General features: G+C 40.3%; 1 protein-coding gene across 1 annotated transcript; it reads left to right on the forward strand.

Moving 5' to 3' along the window:
• Positions 1-24,630, forward strand: RFLNB (refilin B). The gene is made up of 3 exons (XM_073665298.1): positions 1-434; positions 15,928-16,034; positions 23,747-24,630. Exons 1-3 carry the CDS (start codon positions 249-251, stop codon positions 24,075-24,077), a joined length of 624 nt encoding a protein of 207 aa, XP_073521399.1. The 5' UTR covers positions 1-248; the 3' UTR covers positions 24,078-24,630.

Here is a 24,630-nt window from a genome sequence, read left to right on the forward strand (position 1 = left end):
GAATGCAGCCCATCCCATCCCATACTGTGCTGCTACTGCTGCCACACAAGTTCCTTCTCACAGAACTCCAGTCCTGGCTGCTCCTCAGAAGGTGACTGGTGTCTAGAGCTGCTCCTACACAGCACAAGCCAGACATATTGTGTGACTGATTCATTACTACTGAGGGGAACTGTCCATTGAACATTTGGACCCTTTTTAGTTCTCATCAGTACATCCAGACTGCAGTCCCAGCCCAGCAGTAAGCAGCTATGGTTGGGAGGCTAAACCTGCAGGATGTCCCAGATCTGCTGGACATGAAGAAGAAGAGTGAGAGGGTCCTGGACAGTCCAGACTCAGGACTTCCTCCAAGTCCCTGTCCCAGCAACTGGCTCCTGAACTCAGTGTCAACTGAGAAGTCATCTGATCAAGACATCTCCAGCCATACAGTGCAGGTGGTGAGTAGACAGCTGACATTACAGGGTCAATGGTCAGGGTTCAGACTGCATCGCTTTACATGAGTTATTATACACAGGCTGCTGCTATCAGCAACACATCCCTTTGATACTGAATTGACATCATCCACAATCACAAGAATGATTGAGAGTATGCCGCGTCTACGTGTTGGGTCTATTATAAGTAAATAATATACTGTATATATTAAATGGCATGTGTATATATTATGCAAAATGGGTATTATATATGGTAATGTGTATACTGCAATGAATAGAAAATATTTTGTTTTAAATATAGATAATATTCTATGCGTATGGCATGTGTATGGTTTTTGTTATATATGTCACATACTCTTTGCATATATCTAATCCATCTAGATTTATTATACATACAATTGTACCAATGTATTGTTAATTTACTACCTATAAATTTATTCTTTGTGAGTTTTATTATTTTATTTTGCTTGCTGACATAGCGCCAATATATTCTGCAGCGCTTTATAGACATCATCATCGCTGTCCCCATTGAGGCTCACAATCTACATCCCCTATCAGTATGGTTTTGGAAACCGGAGAACCCGGAGGAAACCCACACAAACACGGGGAGAACATACAAATTCCTTGCAGATGTTATGTGTCTGTGTATCTTACATTATACATGTACACAAGGTGTATCTTATATTAGTGTTTATATACATTGAATAATATGATTACCAGATTTTACATTGTGTGTATTCTCTGTATTGCAGTGGATGCAGATTATGTTCTGGTCTTCTTAATGCAGTTATATAATAGCCTTAGACCTTGAAGAAGAGTTTCTGTCCTACACCAGCTGACCCTAAATGTCCTTACACCCCTGTGTCTCAGAGCAGTTGACAGGAAGGCGCAGAGCTGCTTGTGCTCGCAGCACACACTGTGTAGCAATGCTGAGCTCTGCAGCTGCAGGTTTAGAATGGTTCCCTGTGTAATCCCTCTGTCTCATCTGCTGAATTTTAACAATGTAATAATTTGTCAGTGTGTTACTTACACATCACATCTGGCTCTCCTTGTTTGGGTTTTCTTTCCCATTGTAGTCTATGTTGTTTTCTGCATTCATGTATCCTAATCTCATATATCTACAGACAAGAGAGGACATGTGTACAGCTAGAGATAAACCATATTTACAACCATATTTTGATAACCACTTTTGTGCATCGTTGTAGACTTAATGAGAGAAAAAGAACAATTTACTTGTCAGTTACCTATAACTCAATCCAAGCAATTACTTAAGGATAGTGCTTATCCTATATTTACTCTTGTTTTTATAAGATGTCTTGTAAAACTGTTATGGAGCAGATCCTGCCCTTGCAAATAGCTTGTACCCACCTGTAGTTGGAACAACGCGACTATTAAATGACAGAGCAGTCAGTGGATATGAATGGATATGTCTGTAGAGGACCGTCTATGTTGTCCACGCTCTGTCGTGTTTAGTCTACATGAAGATTTTTAATAAGAGTCCTTCCCGAGAGTCTGCCATTCTATTGCCATATCATAGACTTAGGTGGGCATGTTGTGTCATTGCTATAAAATTAAGTGTAAAAATCATAATTTCCCTATTATCTCCTGGTGATGCAGGAGCTAAAGGTATCATGATCCGGAGTAAGGGAGAGAACTCCTAGTACCTCCATATTTTCAGAAACATTTTTGAAGGGTAAGATTGACCTGTTAAGGAGGTTGTCAGTTTGAACAATAGCTGCCTTTTCTTCTAAACATATCAATAGTTATGGGTGGTGTGGATCTATAAATTCATACCCATCGACGACTAGAATTAAAGGATTGTAGCGCTCTACTGAGTACCATGCCACTTGGAGCTCTAAATACAAGCCATTGATAGTATATTACTTGCTAAAAGTTTTCCAAGAAATGCTGCCTTTTTTCATGATGAATTAAGGGTCTCAATGCTTAGACTCAAAACGGATGGAAAGGACAAAAAAAAAAGGTTGTAGTAGGGGAGTAGACAAGGTGATCGACCAACACATGCAAGTCCCATCAGAGAGAAAAAGCTTAGCTCTCAGTGGTGTACCCTTCCTCTATAATGTTTACTTTCCCTCGGCAGGTTATATGGTTTTCGACTGTGCCTGATCACCCACCTTCCCAATAACTCTGAGAAACCACCTAATAAGTGCTTACTTTCTCTACAGTGTTGCATATTGGTAATTGAAATCAATGGATGGCTTTACGTTTTTAATATATTGCGGTTATCCAAAGTTATGGGGCTCTGAGTTTTAGCTAAGTGAGTGGGATTTTATTAAGGAATGACACTTTTATACTTTGGCTTTTCTCCATCAACAGACAAAATTATAAGGGCAGCCACCACCGAGCAGTCCTATCAAGATATCTTACAGTACAAATTGGAAGGGCACTCCACAATAAATGTATTACACGAAAATGGTGAAACTCCCTTTTAAATATATCCAAGTATAACCTTACAAAATAAAAAAAGATATGAAGGGTTACACAAATTTTGCAGCTAAATGTGCACACAATGCCCACAGGAGGGAGCATGAACAGCCTCATGTGTATCCCCACTTCCTCAGGGGTTCAGTGTATCTCTGCCTAATATACCATGTTTAACATTCCTACCGAATAACATTTACATGCTTATGTAATTATAAGATTAGGAAAAAATGATTACCATACAAAGTGCACCTGCCATTTTCCTAGTCAGTATGGGGATAGAAACCAATATTACATGTAGATAAATAAAAATAATGCTCAACCACAATTGCTTTCCCGAACTCTGACTATGATGACTTCAGGTTTAGACCAGTATCATGTTAAGGATAGTCTGCTGGGGTAGCAATCAAACCTCTTATACCATGCTCTGACAGACGGTTTCCCAGGGGTTGTCCCACCGGTTCCATGCTGATGATCTGATGACATTCTGCCATTGGTGTATTGTACTCTTACGTGGAACAAAAGATCCATACTAATGCAAATGATGGAATTTATCATCAATTTTTGGCAAATTTAATTGGATATAAATTGATTGCATTTCTCCAATTTTATACAGAGAAATCTAAGATACAGTAAGGTCCATTCTCAAGCCTACAGCTGCTGTATTATGGCTCCTAAAGCTCGCAGGTTGTATTGAGTTGTAAGATCGTGTGCATAAGTCTACATTTTGGGACATTCTTCAGGAGTCATGGCTGTTTACTTGCTGTATATTGTAGTAAGTCGTACTTAATATGATCATTTTCCTAATTTCACATGGAGTGAAGTAAATGGTATTTTTTTTTTAATATTTCAATTTAATACAGTTGTGTCAACCTTTTAAAGTGGTTGTCTGGTCGTAATATATTGCTGACCAGTCCTGAGCTTGTAACAGGTAATCAGTGTATGTGCTGGGTGTTGGACCCTCACCTATCTGATCCTGATGACCTATCTTGCGGCTAGACCATCAGTATATTCATTCAGACAACCCCTTTAACGTTTCATGAATTGTGTTACAATATCACAGTTTGTCATATCAATTGAATACAATCTCACACCATCAAGTAAATAATTATGCATTCAAAGTTTTATAAAGTAGCACAGTAGTATAGTAGTAGTTAAAATGTTTATCATCTCATATTATACATCTTGGGGTATGTCAAATTTGAGAATTAAGTTACAATTTGAGAATTAAGTTAAAGTGGTTGTCCGATCATAGGTATTGATGACTTACCTACAGGATAGGTCATTAATAGCAGGTCGATGGGTGTCTGATACCTTGCACTCCCATTGATCAGCTGGCAAGATGTAAACACCTTGAATGGAGCTGCTGAGCACATCTCCATTCAAAGTGTAGCGGTTACTGTCGACCATTGCCAGCTACGACAGCCAACTTTTATTCAAAAGAACAGGAGCTATGTTGAAATACCTGGCAGCGGCAGCTACACTTTGAATTGATCATTTACAGCCTTTTGTGCTGATGATGAGGATGTCTAGATGGGATGAAATATTAGTAAACCATTAACTGTCAGAGATAATAGTTTAGGATGGGTTTTCAGCCTCAGTAAACAAGAATGATCACATTCACTGATATCAGGCTGAGATCTTAACAGCAGTGATAAGCTAAGACTCGAAGAAAGATATAGATGTTTTAATTTTTTACATGGAATATGTCAACAGAATTTCATCACTGAAACTATTTAAATGCACATGTAGTTTTTCAAAAACAAGTGCAGCAATACCTTTACATGTCCATTCTGTTCATCTATTACTGAAAAATCAGCATTTTAATTGATATACAAATGAGGCTGAATGACTATGGTAGATCTGAAGCCTCTTTCACTCCATCTCCATTCCCAGCTGTGTGACTTCAGGCAAAGGAGCAGTCAGCCAAGCAGGAGGCAAGGCTGGGTGAGGAATAGAGCTGGAGTGACAAAGGCTGCAGATCTTAAGCCTCATTTACATATCAATTCAAACGCTCATTTCTCAGTAATGGAGGCATGGACTGGACATAAAAAGGTATTGCTGGACCTGTCTTTGAAAGAGCTACATGTGCATATAAATAGTTTGGGGGCGGGGGGAGTGAAATCCTGCTGACTGATTTCTTTTTAAAAAAAAATCCCTGAAAACCGCTTAAATTTTACCCACCAAAAATTTATATTCATTATAGATTATTATATCACTGTTGAAAAAATCTGAACAAATCCAAGCTTATGTTGCCATTGGTAGTAGATATGACTCAGGCTCTGGAATATGACTATACTTGCATACTGCACGTAGCATAGGCCATAAAATGCTTTGTTAGTTACCTTTTTATAGCAGGCATTGCTGGATTTGTTGTATTCTTGTCGAAGCCTTCAATTCCACATTGTGTTCTGTCATTTACCTCCTACAATATGGGTGAAAGCTCTTGAAACCTCATGTGAGCGAAGTCATAAAATCAATGCAATTTCCTCACATGAGTTTAGCTCATGAATACAATTGGACTTGAGTTCTGGAATTCTCCGACTGAACGATACAATTGTAATATTTGAATCTACTATTAATTTATTATTCATCACTAATAATGAGAAATTGCTTATTTTTCTATTAGTGAATTCATTGTTGGGGAGTTTGTAACACCTTTGATATTTGTATATTTGACAGGATTAAATGGTACATTGTTTCCCCCTGAATTGGCAGTATTTCACGCAGTGCTTAGTAAGCAGTATTTTATTTCCGGCCATAAAACAATCAGGTGTTCTCTACTATGTGGTAATAAAGTAATAAAATATTTTTTTACGATGGTAGAGGAAAATTCAGATGATGTCATATTCGTGCCACTTGGTCTTGTGGCTATAATCTCATAACTAGGGCTTCATTTTGTACTGAGCCATAAGGGGGCATGAGGCTATTATGGTACATCCACATGTTTCCAAATTCACTGATCTTTTTCTTTTGGATTCAGAACACGTCTGGCAGGAAAAAATAATTCCATATGTATGAAAGCATAAGCAAACATTGCTTCTAGGGGACAATATGTTTGCACATTTAGCACCCAATGGATCCTTTATGGCTCCTTGCACTGCCATGCAGACTGTACATCATCATAGACTGCTATGTTAGCTTTCTGCACTTGCCCTGTGTTTGAGCCATAGGCTACATTCACACAGTCGTATTTTCGGTCTTGTTGCTGTCCATGGAAAAAACTGACAGTACTCAGATCAATGCGATTCAATTCGACTCCTCAGAAAACTATTTTTTTACATGGACCAAATTGTAGTCTTTCCTATATTTTGGATGAGACTCGCCTATACAAGTCTATGGGTGCTCAAACAAAAATTGGATCTCATATGGATCATCTGTATAGCATTAAATTTTTTGGATACATTGTCATTATTAACGTAGGAAACTGTTTTTAGCTTGTAAATTTTATTCACTGCTGATATATAAAAATGAATGCAATGTGGATGCCAAATGGAGTTGCATACGAATGACAATTGAGACGAAAATCACCCATTTTTCTGGATGAAAATCAGATTTTTTTAATACACCTGTGTGAACGCTAGAAGAACGATAGATCCAATTAACATCACATTTAAATAAAATTGCAACAAAACAGTAGAGGAGTTTTTGTGCTCCATGTGAAGCTGCCTATATTTTCTGGGCTTGTTTTTCTGTGTGCACTTTTATTGTTGGACTAACAATGGAGTAGCTCTTATTTCTGAGCTGTTTGTGCAAGTCAATAAATTGTTGGTGAAAAGTGACGTTATTTCTAGCTTGTGGGTATGTTCAGTCTACGTTATCTGAGGTGTAGCACTGCTTCCCTGTACACAACTTGCAGGTGTAGTCCTAGGTCTAACTTCCGGGGTTAGCGCTTATCTAATCTCTATCCACCTTGAAGGTATAAAGCATAGAGTGTTTCTGGTGTGCGAGGCAGTGTGCTGCACAAGTCTCTGGAGCTGTCAGGGTTCTGGACGAATTTAGGGTGACCATGAAGGTTATTTCTGATGAATCTGAAGTTCACAGCAGCTTCTCTAAAAGCGGGGTATGTTTTATAGGGCATATTTGGACACAATGAGACTTTATCATGCAATGGCAGTAAGTTAGTCCTGTTCAATAGATTCACGTGTTTGGACAACTTGTCTCAGTGTTGTATTGAAGGGAAGGCATTTTCTGTAATACTAATAACCCTGACAGTGTAAAGCTTTGCCTTTAAAGACACTTTAAAAGCTGTATCCTTCCATGTAATTTTTTTAGGAAACCATCCTGAATGTTCTAACATAATATAATAATGTATACTCACTTTACTGATCCTCTGCCACTAGTTTTCCATGGCCGCCAGGGTCCCTCATCGGTTTCTGTACTTTCTGATTGGAATGGTTAGGTATGTGATCATTGCGGACAGTGATTGGCCTTAGTGGAAGAGTATATACAGAGCCAGACATGCTCTCTACTTACTGCTCAGTCCAGATAGACTTGTAACCTCTGGCCAATCCAAATGAACAAGCAGAAAGGAGACCGGCAGGGGTCCAGGCAGTATTGGAAGAAGAGCAGCAAGAAATCAGTAAAGGAAGTATACTTTATTTTAGTTCATTATGTTACTGCAGACTGGATTATTTTCATGTAAATACTTTTATGCCAAAAAAAAAACAAAAGTATTCAAAGAGTGATACCTTTATTGGATGATTTCCAAAAACATTTCAGGATTGGACAACCTCTTTTGTAATGTTTTTTTCATGTACTTCCTACAAAATTCAACATCTAAGATTGCTATCAGTGAATAGAAGGAGCATTCTTAAACCTTCCCCCAACACATTAGACTAAAGTTGGACAAACCTGTTAATATTGGTAAAATCCACGCACAGTCTAATGTGTATGAGGGCCTCCTGACTCTCCCCCAACAGATGATGGTGTGGGTGACCCTTGTTTTCTCCCTGAAGGCGAGCCGCTACCCAACGAGTCGATACGAGCATACCTATTTATGGGGGAGTTGGGAGAGATAGCCCTCAGCCAAATTATCTTCATCTCATCTATCTAATGTGTATTGATTGACATTTACCGGCAATATACCAATAGGCTTTATTCACAATAGCATTTGTCTGAACAAGATTTTTTTTCATAATGGTTTATAAGGAAAAACGTAGCATTTTTTTTTTTAAAAAGCAATGCATGATGTTGGACTGATTAGACATGCTATAACACATTCTACTGATGTACCATTAAAATATATGGTGGGAAAATTCTTAACCTAAGTAACGTTGCTATGAGATATAGGTTTACCCTGAAGAACCCTCTGAACAGATACAGAGTGTTTTAAAATAACCTGTGCAGGGAATTTCAAGCAACGGCAGCTGAGAGGAGCATCCCCCAAATAACTTTTAAAAATGTAGAATTTTTCATGAAGATCTGTCTTTACTGTGGTTCATACATATTCCATTTGTTAGCTTGAAAGTCTTCAATAAAGAGAAGTTTCCGCTCTCCAAACTTCACACCCATGCGCATGGAACATGTCAATAGGGAATACCTTTCAATACAATGTTTAATTTGCTATTAGTTAACTTTCAGCAAATATAATTTGTACAGATAACATTGTAAGCCTGATCAGGCATGTGTGGAGTTCTCTTCGCCCTCAGGACATTCTGTAGTTATGTTTTTATTATACTACAAGCTCCCAGTTCTTCGGAATAAAAGGGGTCTTCCCTCTCCCTGATAATGTATGTTCCCACTACTGGGTGTTATGTTCTAGGAAACATATGTAAATGTTTAAAGGATATCTTCACCCGATCTTACGCTAGTTAATGCTCATTACTGAAACAGAAGGGATATCCTTCAATTGTGTCCATTATGAATTACTTAGATTACTGCCAATACTTGCTATTTAGAAGCTTTGTACAGTCTATAGAGGGGAAAGCTCCTCTCCCTGTTTTTTTATGAAGAAAAATAGTATCTGTTTTCATGACCTTATAATTGAATATTAATAAAAATATAATAATCATCATTATTATTAGTGTAAGAAAAGTAAAATGTTTTCAAACTGATTTAGGAAATATACATTATAGCACCACTTTATTATGAACTATTTTGTCACTTGTTAATGACACAAGAGGTTTTGCTGGATTAGAAAAGCATGTCTGGTTTCTTCCAGAAACCATGACACATCTGTCCATACAATATTTGTTTCAGTGTTCATTCTCTTTGCCGTTCACATGTAGAGTTTTTGAGCCACTTTTTTCTGAGGCGGAAGCTACCTGAAAAAAATATAAAAAAACATTCAAAAGAATGAACAAAAAATTCTATGTAGAAACGACTTTCTGTGCACATGTTCAGGCTTTTGAACGTCTGGTCACCGATTCAGGTTTCTAAAAACACCAAGCAGTTAATAGAAGTGACTGTACATTATTCTTGCATTTTCTACTTGGAAGACACCTTTATGCTTTACAAGTTCAGTGTGAAGCTCAAAAGACACACGGAAGATGAACAGACACTTTTTGGCATATTTTACTATAGTTTTTGCTTAAAAACGGTTTCTTCATTATTCAATGGAGTGAAAAAAACAGCCAGAAAACTACAGTAAAACAGACTTCACAAAAACAATGGGAAAACCCCCTAAAAAAACATCAACAGCCAAAACCGTTGGAAAAATGCTTAAAAAATTACGGAAAAAAATACACAAAAGGCGCTTCAGGAAAAAAAATTCCTGAATTTCCTGAAGCATCTTTTGCTTGAAAAACTGATCAGGTTCGCCTGAGTTTAAAAGACGTCATGTGCACACAGCCAATGTTTTTGGTAATAAATAATATTATGATTGCATGAAATTTTTGTGTTAGGCAACATTCCTACATATTTTATAAATGATCAGTTCTACTGCAGAACAGTTAAAGCGGTTATCCGGGGGAGGGGTTTCTATTGGGCTAAGAACTTACAGGCAGGTGGTTGCTAACTACCTGCCTGTTCTGCACTGCCGAGTTCCCTCCTGGCTCAGTTGGTGACTGTTCTGCTTTTTTTGACCTCACGTCAACGGTGCAGCTCTTCCACGTCATTGCCAATATCATGCTGATTGAGATACCCCTACCTGCAGTTAGGCAGCGGGGAGCCAGTTGTGAATCAGCATTACATGAGCTGAGACGCCCCGTCGACAGAGTAGAGCGGAAGAGAAGCTGCCCTGTCAATGTGATGTCACGGGAAGAAGGAGAATCACTGGCAGGAGTGGTAGGTGACTGCTCTGAACTGGAACAGATCATCACAGGGCAGAACAGGCAGGTTGTTACCAACTATTTGTCTGCAAGTTCTTAGCCCAATAGGAAACCACCCTAAATCCTGGATAACCCTTTAAAGGGAACCTGTCACCAGAAAAAAACACTATTATCCTGCAGATATGGGTTTAATCTGCAGGTTAATAGTGTTTCTTAACCTGCACTTAGTCGAACGCTGAACTTTTTTACCCCTGGCATCGTTCGGGTTTCAGTCATAGGGGCGGTACCAGCACGGGTTCAGTCAGCACTCTAAGAATACAGAGTGGTGGCTGTAACTGCACCCCTGGCCCTAACTGACAGCCAGACCCAATGCAGAGCCAGTGTCAGTCAGTGCCGCAGGCGTGGTTACAGTCACCGCTCTGTATACTCAGAGCGCTGACTGAACCCGAGCCAGAGCTGACCCCATGATTGAAACCTTAAAGCTGCTGAGGAAATAAAGTTAATTTCCTTCTCTCAGTGTTCGGCTAAGTGAGGGTGCCGGGCAGGTTAGTAACGCTATTAACCTGAAGATTAACTCCATATCTGCCGGTTAATAGTGGTTTTTTTTTCTGCTGACAGGTTCCCTTTAAGCTATTGGTAAGGGGCTAATGCGTTAAAGGGAAGTTTGCTAACTGAAACAACTTGGGTAGGCGATTCAAAGCAAGGGAGAACAGAAGGTGGTTGGGATCCTCTACAGTAGAGCCAGGCTAAATTTTAAGATATTGTTGAAAATAGCTATTCTCCAAGTTAAGGATAAGGTACCACAATGATTTTTTGACAAGCTGTGGGTTGTCTGACATGTTAAAAAATTGCCAATGTCAGGAATGCTTTTATAACAGACAAAGATGATGCATGTTCCAGTCACTTGGTTGCTGCAGCCAATGAAAAGCCTTAGCACTCAGACGAATGAAGAACAGGATGACCTTGCCATTAGTCCAGACCACCGAAAACGGCCTATGTTGGATCTACCTAAGTTTGAGTTTATTATTTTAAAAACATTCCTATGGTTGGTAAATTTTTGAATGTTTTCAACAACCCCTTTAATATAACATCTGGTCAAATTTCCACATTTATTAAAAGGGGTTTTCAACATCTAAAAATAACATCCACCGAGCATTAAAGGAGGACAAACAGAAAACAGCAATATACTTACTGTTTCATTGTATTGCAAATCCTATATGAACAGGTTACGGGAATGCAACATGCAGATAGAGATGAGCTGGAAGTAACCAACTTAGCTATTTATTTTCCTAACACAGAAGTGAAGGTGTTAATTATAGAAAGAGTCAGTGATTTGGGTATAGGGTATCAACTCACACAATATTAGCAGCAACGACAATAACAACAGTTTAACAGTTGATATCTTATTCTCTATTCTATCTAGCCATCTCTCAGAATGAACAGTGATTTAATGTTCTTCTGCTTTAACTTGCAAGGGTGGAACTCACAGCGGTAGGCCCGTCACCACAGTAAGTCCTTCATACTTTCTTTCTTATTATACTGCCACTAACGGGTGTCACCAGTACTTCCCGCTATGCTGCAAGTCTTTAGCATCCAGTTCCTTAGTATTATACGTTAGCTTCTCACACCGACGAGCCCCAGTCCCTTCCGCAGCTGTGCCCTGGCCCACACCCTGTACCGTGCGTCTTTGCTGGAAGTAACAGCCTTGTTCACTCGTATCTCATGGTCACCACAGCAGATGTCTTGCCTCGTACAATGATCAGGCTCCAAGCTTTGGTGCTTGACCTGTGGCATCCAGACATCGGGTCTCAACTGGGGAAGACTGGCCTTTGAGTCTTGACCAGTGCAGCCTGGGTCTAAGGTCTTGACTATTGTGTGGACATCGGTGCTTGACCTACGATGTCCCGCTGGTCTCGGTCCCACTCCTTGGTAGTTTTGCCTCTGCGTCCACCGCTCGCGCGTCCTTCCTCTCTCACTGGTTGGCGACAACTACCTTCCTGCTCCTCCCTTATATATTTGGTAACTGTGCCACAGCTACCAGCTTACCTGGTGCTCTCTTCAAATCCATTCCCCCAGGAACGCTTCCTCCATCTTCCGGGTCCACCTCACTCAGCTTACTCAGTAGATGGCGACATTCAGCCACAAGTGCCATGGAACTTTGTTGAACCGTATCTTCGACTCTTCACCCTCTTATACTTCGCTGCTGTTAGTAGCAAATACAAGTGCTTCTCACAAAATTAGAATATCATCAAAAAGTTTATTTATTTCAGTTCTTCAATACAAAAAGTGAAACTCATATTATATAGAGTCATTACAAACAGAGTGATCTATTTCAATTTTTTATTTCTGTTAATGTTGATGATTATGGCTTACAGCCAATGAAAACACAAAAGTCATTATCTCATTAAATTAGAATACTTTATAATACCAGCTTGAAAAATGTTTTTAAAATCCAAAATGTTGGCCTATTGAAATGTATGTTCAGTAAATGCACTCAATACTTGGTCGGGGCTCCTTTTGCATGAATTACTGCATCAATGCGGCGTGGCATGGAGGCGATCAGCCTGTGGCACTGCTGAGGTGTTATGGAAGCCCAGGTTGCTTTGATAGTAGCCTTCAGATCGTCTGCATTGTTGGGTCTGGTGTCTCTCATCTTCCTCTTGGTGAAGGTCAGGCGAGTTTGCTGGCCAATCAAGAACAGTGATACTGTTGTTTTTAAACCAGGTAGGTGTGGATAGGTGTCAAGTCCTGCTGGAGAATGAAATTTCCGTCTCCAAAAAGCTTGTCGGCAGAGGGAAGCATGAAGTGCTCTAAAATTTCCTGGTAGATAGCTGCGCTGACTTTGGTCTTTGGTCACACAGTGGACCTACACCAGCAGATGACATGGCTCCCCAAACCATCACTGATTGTGGAAACTTCACACTAGACCTCAAGCAGCTTGGATCGTGTGTCTCTCCACTCTTCCTCCAGACTCTGGGACCTTGATTTCCAATGCAAAATGTACTTTCATCTGAAAACAACACCTTGGAGCACCGAGCAACAGTCCAGGTCTTTTTCTCCTTGGCCCAGTTAAGACGCTTCTGGCGTTGTCTATTGGTCATATGTGGCTTGACACAGCATTCTTCCCCATGATTGTGGAGCTTACTGAAACAGACTAAAGGACCTTTTTAAATGCGTAGGAAGCCTTTGCAGGTGTTTTTTTGTTAATTATTCTAATTTACTGAGATAATTACTTTCATTGGCTGTAAGCCATAATCATCAACATTAACAGAAATAAACACTTGCAATAGATCACTCTGTTTGTAATGACTCGATATAACATATGAGTTTCACTTTTTGGATTGAACAACTGAAATAAATGAACTTTTTGTTGTTATTCTAATTTTTTGAGAAGCACCTGTAGGTGCCACAGTTATATCGTATACACTATATATTGCAACACACAGGAAGTCAACAATACATATCGTTTGGTATTTTTGCCCTTTGGAACCTGTTGTGACCTATTTATCAGGACTGAGAAACTTTTATTCCATAAAAATCTCCATGACACTACTTAGCACTATTGCTTTGCAGTCCTAGGGTCCCTGGGCTCAAATGCGACCAATGACAACTTGTATCTGTAACATAGTTACATAGTTAATATGGTTGCAAAACGATAAATGTCCATCAAGTTCAACCAAGGGATGGGAAAGGATATAAAGGGTGGGTTTATGCTCAACCACAATGCATAATCCGGATCACTCCGGAAAAGCTAATCTTTCCCTCCTGATCCCAAATGTCAATTCACTGGGCTACTCTGGAGAGTGACAAAAGCGCACACAAAATAGGGCAATACCGTCTGGCGGCAAGGGGTAGGTATAATCAATGGTAGCACTTACCTAAAGGTGTTGTGTGCAGGCACAACACCTATAAATGCATCAAAAGCCGCCGCTGATGCCCCGTGGCTGGAGGAAATGGTTCTTCCAGAGGTAATGGCAAAAAATGGAAGCTGGCACGTTTAGGCGGGCTGCGCTGCGGGAATTAAGAGGCTTGGGATTCCAAGACGGTTTTTATTAATACCAACCCGAAGGTAACTCATGCAAACATGGAGAGAACATACAAACTGCATGTAGAGTTCTTTTCTGAATGTTTAGCCCAGTGAATTGCAAAAAATACATTTCTATTTATTTATTTCTTCTCTACTTTATTAACCACTTTACCATCCTTGTGTCAACACCCTTTTTTTTTCTTTCCCTTTCTCTCGTACTTTTTTTTTTTATCTTTTCTCCTGGCTTCCTCCCCCTCCCCTTTTAGGGGCATTCCTTATGCTTTTTGGAGCCATTTTCTCCTACTTAAAGCCTTCAGTTGTTGTGTCCTGTTCATTTGTTTTTTATACCTTGAGAAAGGCACCGGTCCAGTGCAGAAACGCGTTGGTATTAATAAAAACCGTCTTGGAATCCCAAGCCTCTTCATTCCCGCAGCGCTGCCCGCCTAAATGTGCCAGCTTCCATTTTTTGCAATTCACTGGGCTAAACATTCAGAAAAGAACTCTACATGCAGTTTGTATGTTCTCTCCATGTTTGCATGAGTTACCTTCGGGCTCCCACGCTCCAAAGACATAATGGTAGGGAATTGAGATTGAGACCGGGAATGATGACAGTCTCTGTAACGTATAGTGGCAATATATATGCTACAGAAATAAAGAAATGACAGTTAACGCCTGCTGGTTTATAGACCACATAAATCATTTTAAAGCCGCACTCCCATCAAAATTTTTATCCTCTTAATATATTGCAATCATCATATTATATAGCACTGTGGACTTACAATTGCTCACTTTGCCTTTCTACCCAGATAATTCTTCTGTTTTCCATTAGGTCAATGACATCACGTGATTAAAAACAAGCTGAATCCTTCTAAGCTCTATGTAGAAACAGGAGGTCAATTTTCACTGCATGACTTATCACTCACTGCACAAGTCAATGGCGGGGGAGAGGGGCGGAGCAGCTGGGTCAGGAGATTAAGAGAGGAATGATTTCTGCAGGGACAAGAAACCTCCTGTTTCTACATAGAACAGGGAAAAAGAGAATAATTAGTTGGGTAGAAAATAAGCAATTGTAAGTACTCAGTGGTATATCATATGAAGACTGCAATATATTAAGAGGATAAAAACTTTGATGGGAGTGCTTTAAGTGATATCTATTATCTGAAAGTTTCCCACTGGAGGATAATGTACATTTAATTCAGTATTGGTACATTATGATATATATATATATTTACTATATATCTGTGTTATATTTATTATATTCCTTCTAGGGTTTGTTAAAGAGAACCTGACAGCTGATCCATGCTGCTAGATCCACGGGGAGCATGAATCAGATGCTGTATCAACGTTTCAGAGAAAAACATACATTAAAAACTGCCGGTGACTGAGCTGCACAGGAGACTAGTTGGACAGGCTTGTCCCTGGCAGCTTCTCCCCGTCCGTTGCCCTGGAGAGACAGGTTCCTGCATATACACAGAGACCTGTCACTACAGGGTAGCGGGCAGGGAAAAACCAGAAGGGTCCCGCCTTTCCAAATACTCGAATATGTGGCTCTGTGCATGGCGGCTATTAAAGGAAGTTTTTCTCTGAAATCTCGCAATGTTTCATAATCAAACATACTTGGCTGAAATCATGTAGCAAGTGCCTGATACCTGCTACTTATGGATCGGGCAGCATATAACAGCTGTCAGGTTCCCATAAACATTCAATGACTTAAGTAAGAATAAATAAATAATTTATTATTTCTTATTTTACATTTATTGTGTTTTTTTACAGGTCTGGTTTTATGATGCCTGGTATAATACTATGTACTTATTTTTTATAGAGTACGTCACCATCGCTAAGCTTGTCAAGCAGCTACACCCCACGTTTGTGTCCTCTATCATTTGGAGAAGGTGTGGAGTTGGATCCATTGCCACCCAAGGAGATAAGGTAGCGTGTGGAAGTTGTAACTTATAGCACGTTATTTCAACACAAAGACACATGAAAATATTAGTCACAGCTTAAAGCTGAATGTAATGTAAGGATTTTGCACACTTTGCAGATCTTTGTAAATTACAGTATTTAGATGAGTGACTCTCTCAGCTGTATGAGAAATGGCAAACATCCCAAGGTACTTCCCTAAACACTCCCTCAAAACTCGCAAGACAAATTATCTTTTAAATTGGGCCAATAGCTTTATAACTGGTCTGGTCACTAAGGGGTTAAAAATTATTTAACCTATGGTGCATTAACCCCTTAAGGACCCTGGGATTTTCCGTTTTTTGCTCCCCTTGTTTCCAGAGCCATAGCGTTTTTATTTTTTGGTCAATATGGCCGTGTGAGGGCTTATTTTTTGCGGGATGAGATGTACTTTTGAACGACATTACTGGTTTTACCATATCGTGTACGGGAAAACGGGAAAAAAATTCCAAGTGCGGTGAAATTGCAAAAAAAGTGCAATACCACCGATTTTTTTTTTTTATCTGCTGCAGACTCAGGGTTGTCATGCCCACGCTTCGGTGACCCGCGATCACGTGACGGGGTCACCGATGGGCGGGGTAAGTGACGCACTTCCGGTGCGGCGATGTTAAATGCCGCTGTCAGAGAGTGACAGCAGCATTTAACATGTTAACAGCCGCGGGTTGATCGCGATTCCACCAGTGGCTGTTGCGGGCACATGTCAGCTGTAAGAATCAGCTGACATGTGCCCAGTTCAGTGTGGGCTCAGCGCCGGAGCCCGCGCTGAACAGGGGGTGACAGCCTGGTGCGTACTATTACGCCGCAGGCTGTAAAGGGGTTAATATTTAGGCCACATTCACACGTTTAGTATTTGGTCAGTATTTTACCTCAGTATTTTTAAGCCAAAACCAGGTGAGGAACAATCAGAGGAAAAGTATAATAGAAACACGTCACCACTTCTGTATTTATCAGCCATTCTTGGATTTGGCTTACACATACTGAGGTAAAATACTGACCAAATACTGAACGTGTGAACATAGCCTTATACTTGTACTACCTGGGAGAACTTTTAAGAGGAAGCAGGGCAGGACAATTGCTGCTTTTGCATAGCCCACCCAGCTTCATTGTATTAAAAATAGTGGCAGCCATTATATAGTTACAATGACCTTAGAAAATATTACTGTGATTATTGAAGTAGGAATATGAATTAATATGATTAATGTAAAGAATACCAAGTGACAGGTCTGCTTAAATATATTACAGAGTTAGTAGTGTTTGGCAGAAAATCAGTTCCCCTATGCTCCGAGGACCTAACATTTCTATTCTCGCCGGGGACATGCACACGTACACCCTTATGCCTTATAAAAACATGGAGGCGGGTTAGGGATTGTACTGTGGTATTTGCAGAATGAATATCTCAGGTGAATAAATATTTTAGATGCAGATGTAGGAGTTAGACAAACGAGTGATGTAGTTAATATTTAGCCATAAAGTACACTTCCTCGCATATGAAAATGAGCATTTTTTAATTGGTGTCTGGTACGGTATTTGCTTCATTGACATGACATTTTCTGACATTTGCGTAAGTTGTTCCTCTTCTGTTAAGCAATTCTTTGTACCAGGAAAAAGGCAGAGCAGAAATTAATTTATAAACCTTTACTGTATAGGTGGGTGTGCGCTTATTTTTATATGAGTAGATGGTTGATAAGTGATAACCTTTGATGATCTGTCTGCCATTGACTCATATTTTACAATCAGGAATACCATATTCTATATGTTTCATGCATGATGTCCTTGTACTAGAAAGAGTAGCTAAATACAGTATGCTTTGTAATACCATAGAAAAAAAAGACACATGTTCCATGTTTGCCAAAGGGACACTCTTTTAGTATATTTCTGGTCCATAGGCCAGCCGCTGATCTTCTGACCCAAACTCAACAGTCACTAGGCATATATGAGGCTGTTTAGATTGAGTAAGAAGCCCTGCTGCTGGTCCGGACATCATGGTTCATACCTGGACTGTGAATGTCGGAAGTGTGAAATCGGCTCTACACTATAGATTTACTGATCTTCTTTTTACTAAGGCATAACAGTCCAAGAACAAGAAACAGTGGCCGCATCTGATGTGAAATAAGGCTTTACTGATATCTTGTTTCTTGTAAACCTTTCTTCCGCTGCTACAAGCTGCTCCAATTGTTCTTGGCGGTCATCTGGATGTATGGTAATAATTTTGCAACGCTTCCTCCTTGGATTGATCATAACCTTTTTAATAGCCTACTCGGACCTGTGGTGTCTCCTCCTATCAATCATGTGTTCTTATTTTGCCCATGATGAAGTGTTAGTTGCAAATAAAAAGATTATTTTTAGCCTTGTCCCAAATCACTTTTCAATCAAATCCCTGTATTGCAAATCTGTTCTTTAAATATATAAATGCAAAGCAAATAGATGGGAACATGTAGAGTTTAAATGTTAAAATAATAGTGTCTTTTCCACCAGAGAAAAGTTGTCAGCAAAGGCTACGGGACATTTAACACTTCAGACATAAAAAAACTGCCTTCCTCATGATTGGAAAACCGGATGGTAAAATAAGCACTGGATGTTCAGAGCACATTTCTGGCACAACTTATCCTCATGAATATCAGACCAAAGTATTATAGGAATTGTGTGTACTCGCATGTTTGCTCTTCTCTATAGCTTACTCAAATAGCTAATTACTGTACTCTACCTGTCTTTCTATTATTATTAAGGACAGGATTTCTCTATTTTTTTCTACTATGGTAACACTTGGGCCTTACTAGTGGTCAAAGTTCATGTCAAAATTAAAAATAGTAATTGATTTATCATTTGTCTACTGAACACTTATATAATTTAACCTCTTACTGACATATTAGGTGCCACTTTGTGGAGCGGGTTCAGGAGCTGAACCCACACCATACCTGGCAGATGCCAGCTGTGTTACACATTCGGCATCTGCCTGTAACAGCATTGACTGTAGCTAAGCTCTTATTGCTGCTGTTAAACCCTTAAATGCCACTGTCCATTTTTGACAGCTGCATGTAAGACGTGCAGACCTAAACCATGCCATGCACCCACTGGTTAGCCTGTAATGCAGTTATGGGGTGCTGATGGATTGCGATGGCTGTCGAATACCTGCTGAAGGCCTCTATGGTTGCCTGGTCGGTACGCTTATGGGCTGTGGTTCATAACGGACCATGATTTTTGCTATATTCTGCAATATTGTGGTATTGTAGCATGTGTGGATCAAGTGATAAGATGATCACAGCTTTAAGGTTTAAAAAATAACAATTTCAATCATACTTTCAACCCTTATTAAAAAAAATGTAAAAAATGAAACTCCAGAATTGATGCTTTTCGGTCATCACAACTTCACCAAAAATGCAATAAGAAGCATCAAAATGTCATATGTAATCCAAAATAGAACCAATAAAAACCCAAGCTCTCCACGTAAAAACAGACCCTCATACAGGTCCATTGGCTGAAAAATGGAAACATTTCAGAATTTTTTTTTCACCACTTAAAAAAACAAAACAAAAGACTTTGCAAGTTTGGAATTTTTGTAATAGCACTAACATGAAGAATCATTTTTTCGGGTAATTTTTATCGTGCATTGAACACTGTAAAAGCAAAACAGAAAAAATAATTGTGTTTTTTTTTACCATTTGACAGTACTTGGAATTTTCTTCTCATTTTACCATATTTTATATGGTTAAATGAATGGTGACATTTTATATTAATTTTAGGGTTGTTCTCAAGTTTGAAAGTTATCTCCTATAAGTTTCCTATCATTGGGAGTCCAACCGCCATGGACCCCACCGATCCTTAGAACTGGGGCTCTGAAGATCCGGCCTGGCTGAATAGAGCAGAGGTCATTCATGCGCACTACCACTCCATTCATTCTAATAAGAGTGCCAAAGATCAGCCAAACTCTGCACTTAGCAATCTCCTTCACTCCAATTAAGAATGAATGGAGCGGTAGTGTGCATGAACTCCATTGATCGGAAAGTTATCCCCTATTCCAAGGTAAACTTTAAACTTGAACACACCCCTTTAATATTGAGCAGAATTAAAGTACATTGCTAATATACTGTATGTTACAGCGGGCTTATTGTACCACGTATTCTTACCTTTAGTAACTAATAAAACCATATAATTTACTGTGTGTTTATTAAATGCAATAAACCATACTGCTGCCATTATTCAGTCCTTGTACCGTGAGCAACATTTCCCACACAGAATGATGGCCACCACACACCATATCCTGGCCCTCACTCAATAAAATGCCCCACACACAGTATGATGGACCCCACAGTCCTCGTCCACACACACAGTATCATGGCCCTCACACACAAAGAGTATGATGCCTCTATGACGAGCCCAGGGGATGGGGATGACTCGGAGCCCGGGCCTTGTTGCCTGGTCTTGGGGATGTTGCGGTAGTCGGCTCCCGGGCCTGTACCCTGGGCCTCTCTTTAAAAGAGTGGATAATTATGTGAAAGTTCGTGACGCCACCTGTGGTGTCCGGTGAGGTTCATCAGCGCTGTGGCAGCCCACTGAGGCCGGTGTAATTCAGCTTGGGTGGTATAGCTCCCCACAGGTGGAGCTAGGCTTCAGAGCAGCGTGGATGTAGGGATGCAGGACAGAGGGGACCCAGCTGGGTCTGAAGAAGGATAGGCAAACACACAGTTCACTTCAGTACCTTTTACTGATGGAAGTTCAGGCACATTCCGGAGCACTGTAGGGTGAAGGATGCATATCAGGATTCTCCCCAGTGAGCGGGTATAGGGCCTCCTGTTTCTTGCCTTTGTGTAGTAAGTTTCTGACCTGCCTGGAGCTAGGCCTAACTTTGTCTCTGTCCTGCACCGGCTGACTTTGTGGTAGGGCCTTCTCTTGGAGTACACGCTCCCAGCTTGCGGGGCCTCCGTGACTCCTGGCTCTGGTACGTATCAGCTCTTGGGTGATCCTGGGACCTGAAGTCTTCCAGGGGTCTCCGGTTGTCTCTACAGGGGATATACGGCCCTGTAGACGCGGACCCGGTGTCCGGTATATGTTTTCTGGGGTGAGCTTGTACAGCTCCTCTGCCCCCAATGCTACTCACTCCTCTAGCCTTCGGCCGCGCTCGAGGTCCTCACTAGGCTACACACACTAGCGGCAGCTTGCCGCGCTTCACCGCTCTTATGGCGTCGGCACGCCTTGGGCTCTAACTGAGCTCCCTGAGTCTAGCTTGCAGGAGCCTCATGCTCCACTGCTGAACTATTAGCTGTGCTCTCTAGACTGAGCTCCACTGCAGGCTGACCTCTCTCAGGCTCATCTACTGCAGGAACTCTCTAACAGACTAGACTGAACTGCCCAGCTCCACCTTCCCTTTTTATATCCCTAACGGGCTCCCTCTGGTGGTCTGAAGTGGAAGGTGGAGGTGTGTGTATGCTGTGAGGGCCTCTTGTGGAGGAATCCGTCCATGCACCCCTCTAGGACCTGTGGCACTAGTGCGCAGCAGGGGCGCCACATGTACAACCCCTCTCACTGTAAGATGGACCCCATAGTCCACTTCACAGACTCATGGATTCCACAGTCCACCCACAAGCAGCATAATGGCCCTAAAAGCAGGGCTGTGGAGTCGGTAAGCCAAACCTCCGACTCCACAACTCCGACTCCCTCATACATGGCTCATGTTTAAGTGAAAAATTTACTTTAGCACAGATTAATCTCAGCTAAAAGTCTAAACCCTTAGATCAGGAATAGGGCAGACATTTATAGGACCTTTCATAACTTTCCCAAATTCTTATGAAAAAATATTCCTCACAAACTGCATTGAATTGCTGTACCCAATTTTAGGTTTCGGAGTCTGTCCATTTTATACTGACTCCAACTACACAACAATGGGCTCTGACTCCACAGCCCTGCCTCACAGGCCACCCACCAAATACAGTATAAGGGAATGCACAGTCACACCCATAGCATAATGCACACAAAGCTGCCTAAACATCGTATGAGGCTCCCACAAGTTCCCTTAACTATTTACTAAGAATTTAAAAAAAAATACTCACCTAGCCATGTGCCCCTGATACACTCACTGTTTTGGTCTGTGCACTGTGTGAACTGAGGCTCCGCACATCAGTTACAATTTAGTAACATCCTCTCCGCTGCTGCACTGAGTCTCAGACAAATAGGTTGAATGGTGGAAGAGGAAGCCAATGGCTCCCGCATCTTCTATAGTATTCACTGGTATCTGATGCAGACACCAGTGTAATCGAGTTGCTGGCCGTGGGTCAGACAGGAATAGAGGAACAAAGAGTTGGATGTGGCCCTCGGACCACACTTTGCTCTGGTCTGAACTAGACACATGTCTTTTTTGTACATACATATATTAGTATAGACTGGAGAATTTCTAAATGTAGCTAGAACGACTGCACATACCTATTGCCTATTGCTTTACTCTTAGGTTTCTGTTACTTGTTAATTTTAATTGCAAGAATCTGCACATGTATGGCCTGCTCTTTATTTTTTTTTTGCCAACAGTACTAAAATTAGTATATCGTCTCCATTGACAGACAGCTAAGAAATCCATATTTTGTTACATATTATATCTAATAGGTCATAAAACATTGTGCAACTTTGGACTATGAGTACTAATGTCAAGGACCAAACCTACCGGAGCTGTCATTGTTTACAGATAATGCTGATAACTTAAAGAATACCTCCCAGCACAAATGTTATCAGCTAATCCTTTCTAAATATGTATGTGATATAGTAGTTTCCAGCATTGTTCTCTTTGGGGTCATGTGAGTGCTCCTCTCCTTTGCCAGCTCACACAGAGATTGATGCATTGGGCAATACTACTTCACCAATGTAAGCCTTTTGAGCCCCAAAACAAAGCTCTATAGACTTACAGTGGCATGTAAAAGTTTGGGCACCCTTGGTCAAAATTACTGTTATTGTGAACAGTTAAGCAAGCTGAAGATGAAATGATCTCTAAAAGGTCTAAAGTTAAAGATGACACATTTCCTATGTATTTTAGGAAACATCTTTAACTTTAGGCCTTTTAGAGAACATTTCATCTTCAACTTGCTTAACTGTTCACAATAACAGTAATTTTGACCAGGGGTGCTCAAACTTTTACATGCCACTGTACATTGTGAAAGTGGCTCCCGGTCCACACATAAACCCATGTGTGATCTGGCTGGTTTCATTAAAGTCATGCGACTCAGAAAGAGACATGAGCGATGCAGACACAGGGGAAGATGGCAATCAGTAAGTATTTTAGAGCACCTACACTTCATCACATGCATATTTAAAAAGAGTTAGCTGAAAATTTTTGTTTGGAGTGCTTCTTTAAGATAGATGTAGAATATTGGATGCTTTGGACAATCCTCGATTGGAAGAGTACCTTGATGATAAACTGATCAGATGGTGTTACACTGATCAGACCCCCAGTGATTTGTTGTACTATATGGGGGAACTTAACAGCAATTATATAGTTTTCAATTAGATCAATGAGGTGTATGTGTGTCTCCAAAGCTAGCTACTGTCTCTAGCTGTGATTAATAGAGAATGGTCAAATGTGGTGTAAAATATATGAATATTACAGATGATCCAGCATAAACGTTAATTACTCCCCCTGCTTTCTATGATTCTGGCTGTATTTTAGTGGTTTAGTACTAAAGTTTACCTTTCTCTCTTTTCAGATATACGTCCTCCGTTAAATATGACTCTGATAGGCATTTCATTGACAATATATACATGCCGGTAGGACTGGGAGTCTCTTCATGTAGTCAGACTGTGATCTGCATTCCTAACTGTACATGGCGCAACTACAGAGCTGAAGTTCATTTTGAACCAAAGAACAAGCCTCGGAGATTCACGAGCACCACAATTGTCTATCCAAAGCACACAAAAACCGTGTATACTACTACTCTGGATTACAACTGCAAGAAGTGTATGAGGCGTTTTCTCTCCAGCGTAGAACTCGAGTCAGCTGAACATGTGGGCAATGAATGCTTTCTGGATGAATACTGATTGCTTGCGTGCCCAGTGCCCAACTCTCTGCCTTAGAGATCTACAAAGAACCTTTGAATAACTGCAAAAGGGCAGAACATACAGAAGTACTTTTTAAGATGATAAAAGTATATATGAAAGTCTTTCACCCAGCAAAGAACATACCTAGTATGAAATCTGAAATGTTATTTAGGTAACTTTATTTCGCGGAATAACTGGCGATACTTTTTATAGAATTTTTTCAAAGCATTGTCTAAATCCTTAGGACATTTATAGGACTAGGAACTTAAATACCATACTCTGAAAACTAAAGGGAATTGAGCAACGCACAAACAATTTACTTCACTCCATCTGCACCACAGAAATGTACCGGACACTTCAATAAAAGGAAATACTGTAAAATAATATGGTCTGCTCAATGCCACATTTTACTTTTTTGAAGTTGACAGTAATAAGAATAATTGGCATCCAGACCTTGGCCTATGAATCATATTATCAACATAGAAGATTATATAATTATATGACAGGCTACATGGTTCATATATGCAATAAAATCTGAAGAGTTTAGTATGAA

This window comes from Phyllobates terribilis, unplaced genomic scaffold (assembly GCF_046119375.1).
Source record: "Phyllobates terribilis strain yellow unplaced genomic scaffold, ASM4611937v1 Scaffold_2__4_contigs__length_985480577, whole genome shotgun sequence".
Classification (NCBI taxonomy): domain Eukaryota; kingdom Metazoa; phylum Chordata; class Amphibia; order Anura; family Dendrobatidae; genus Phyllobates; species Phyllobates terribilis.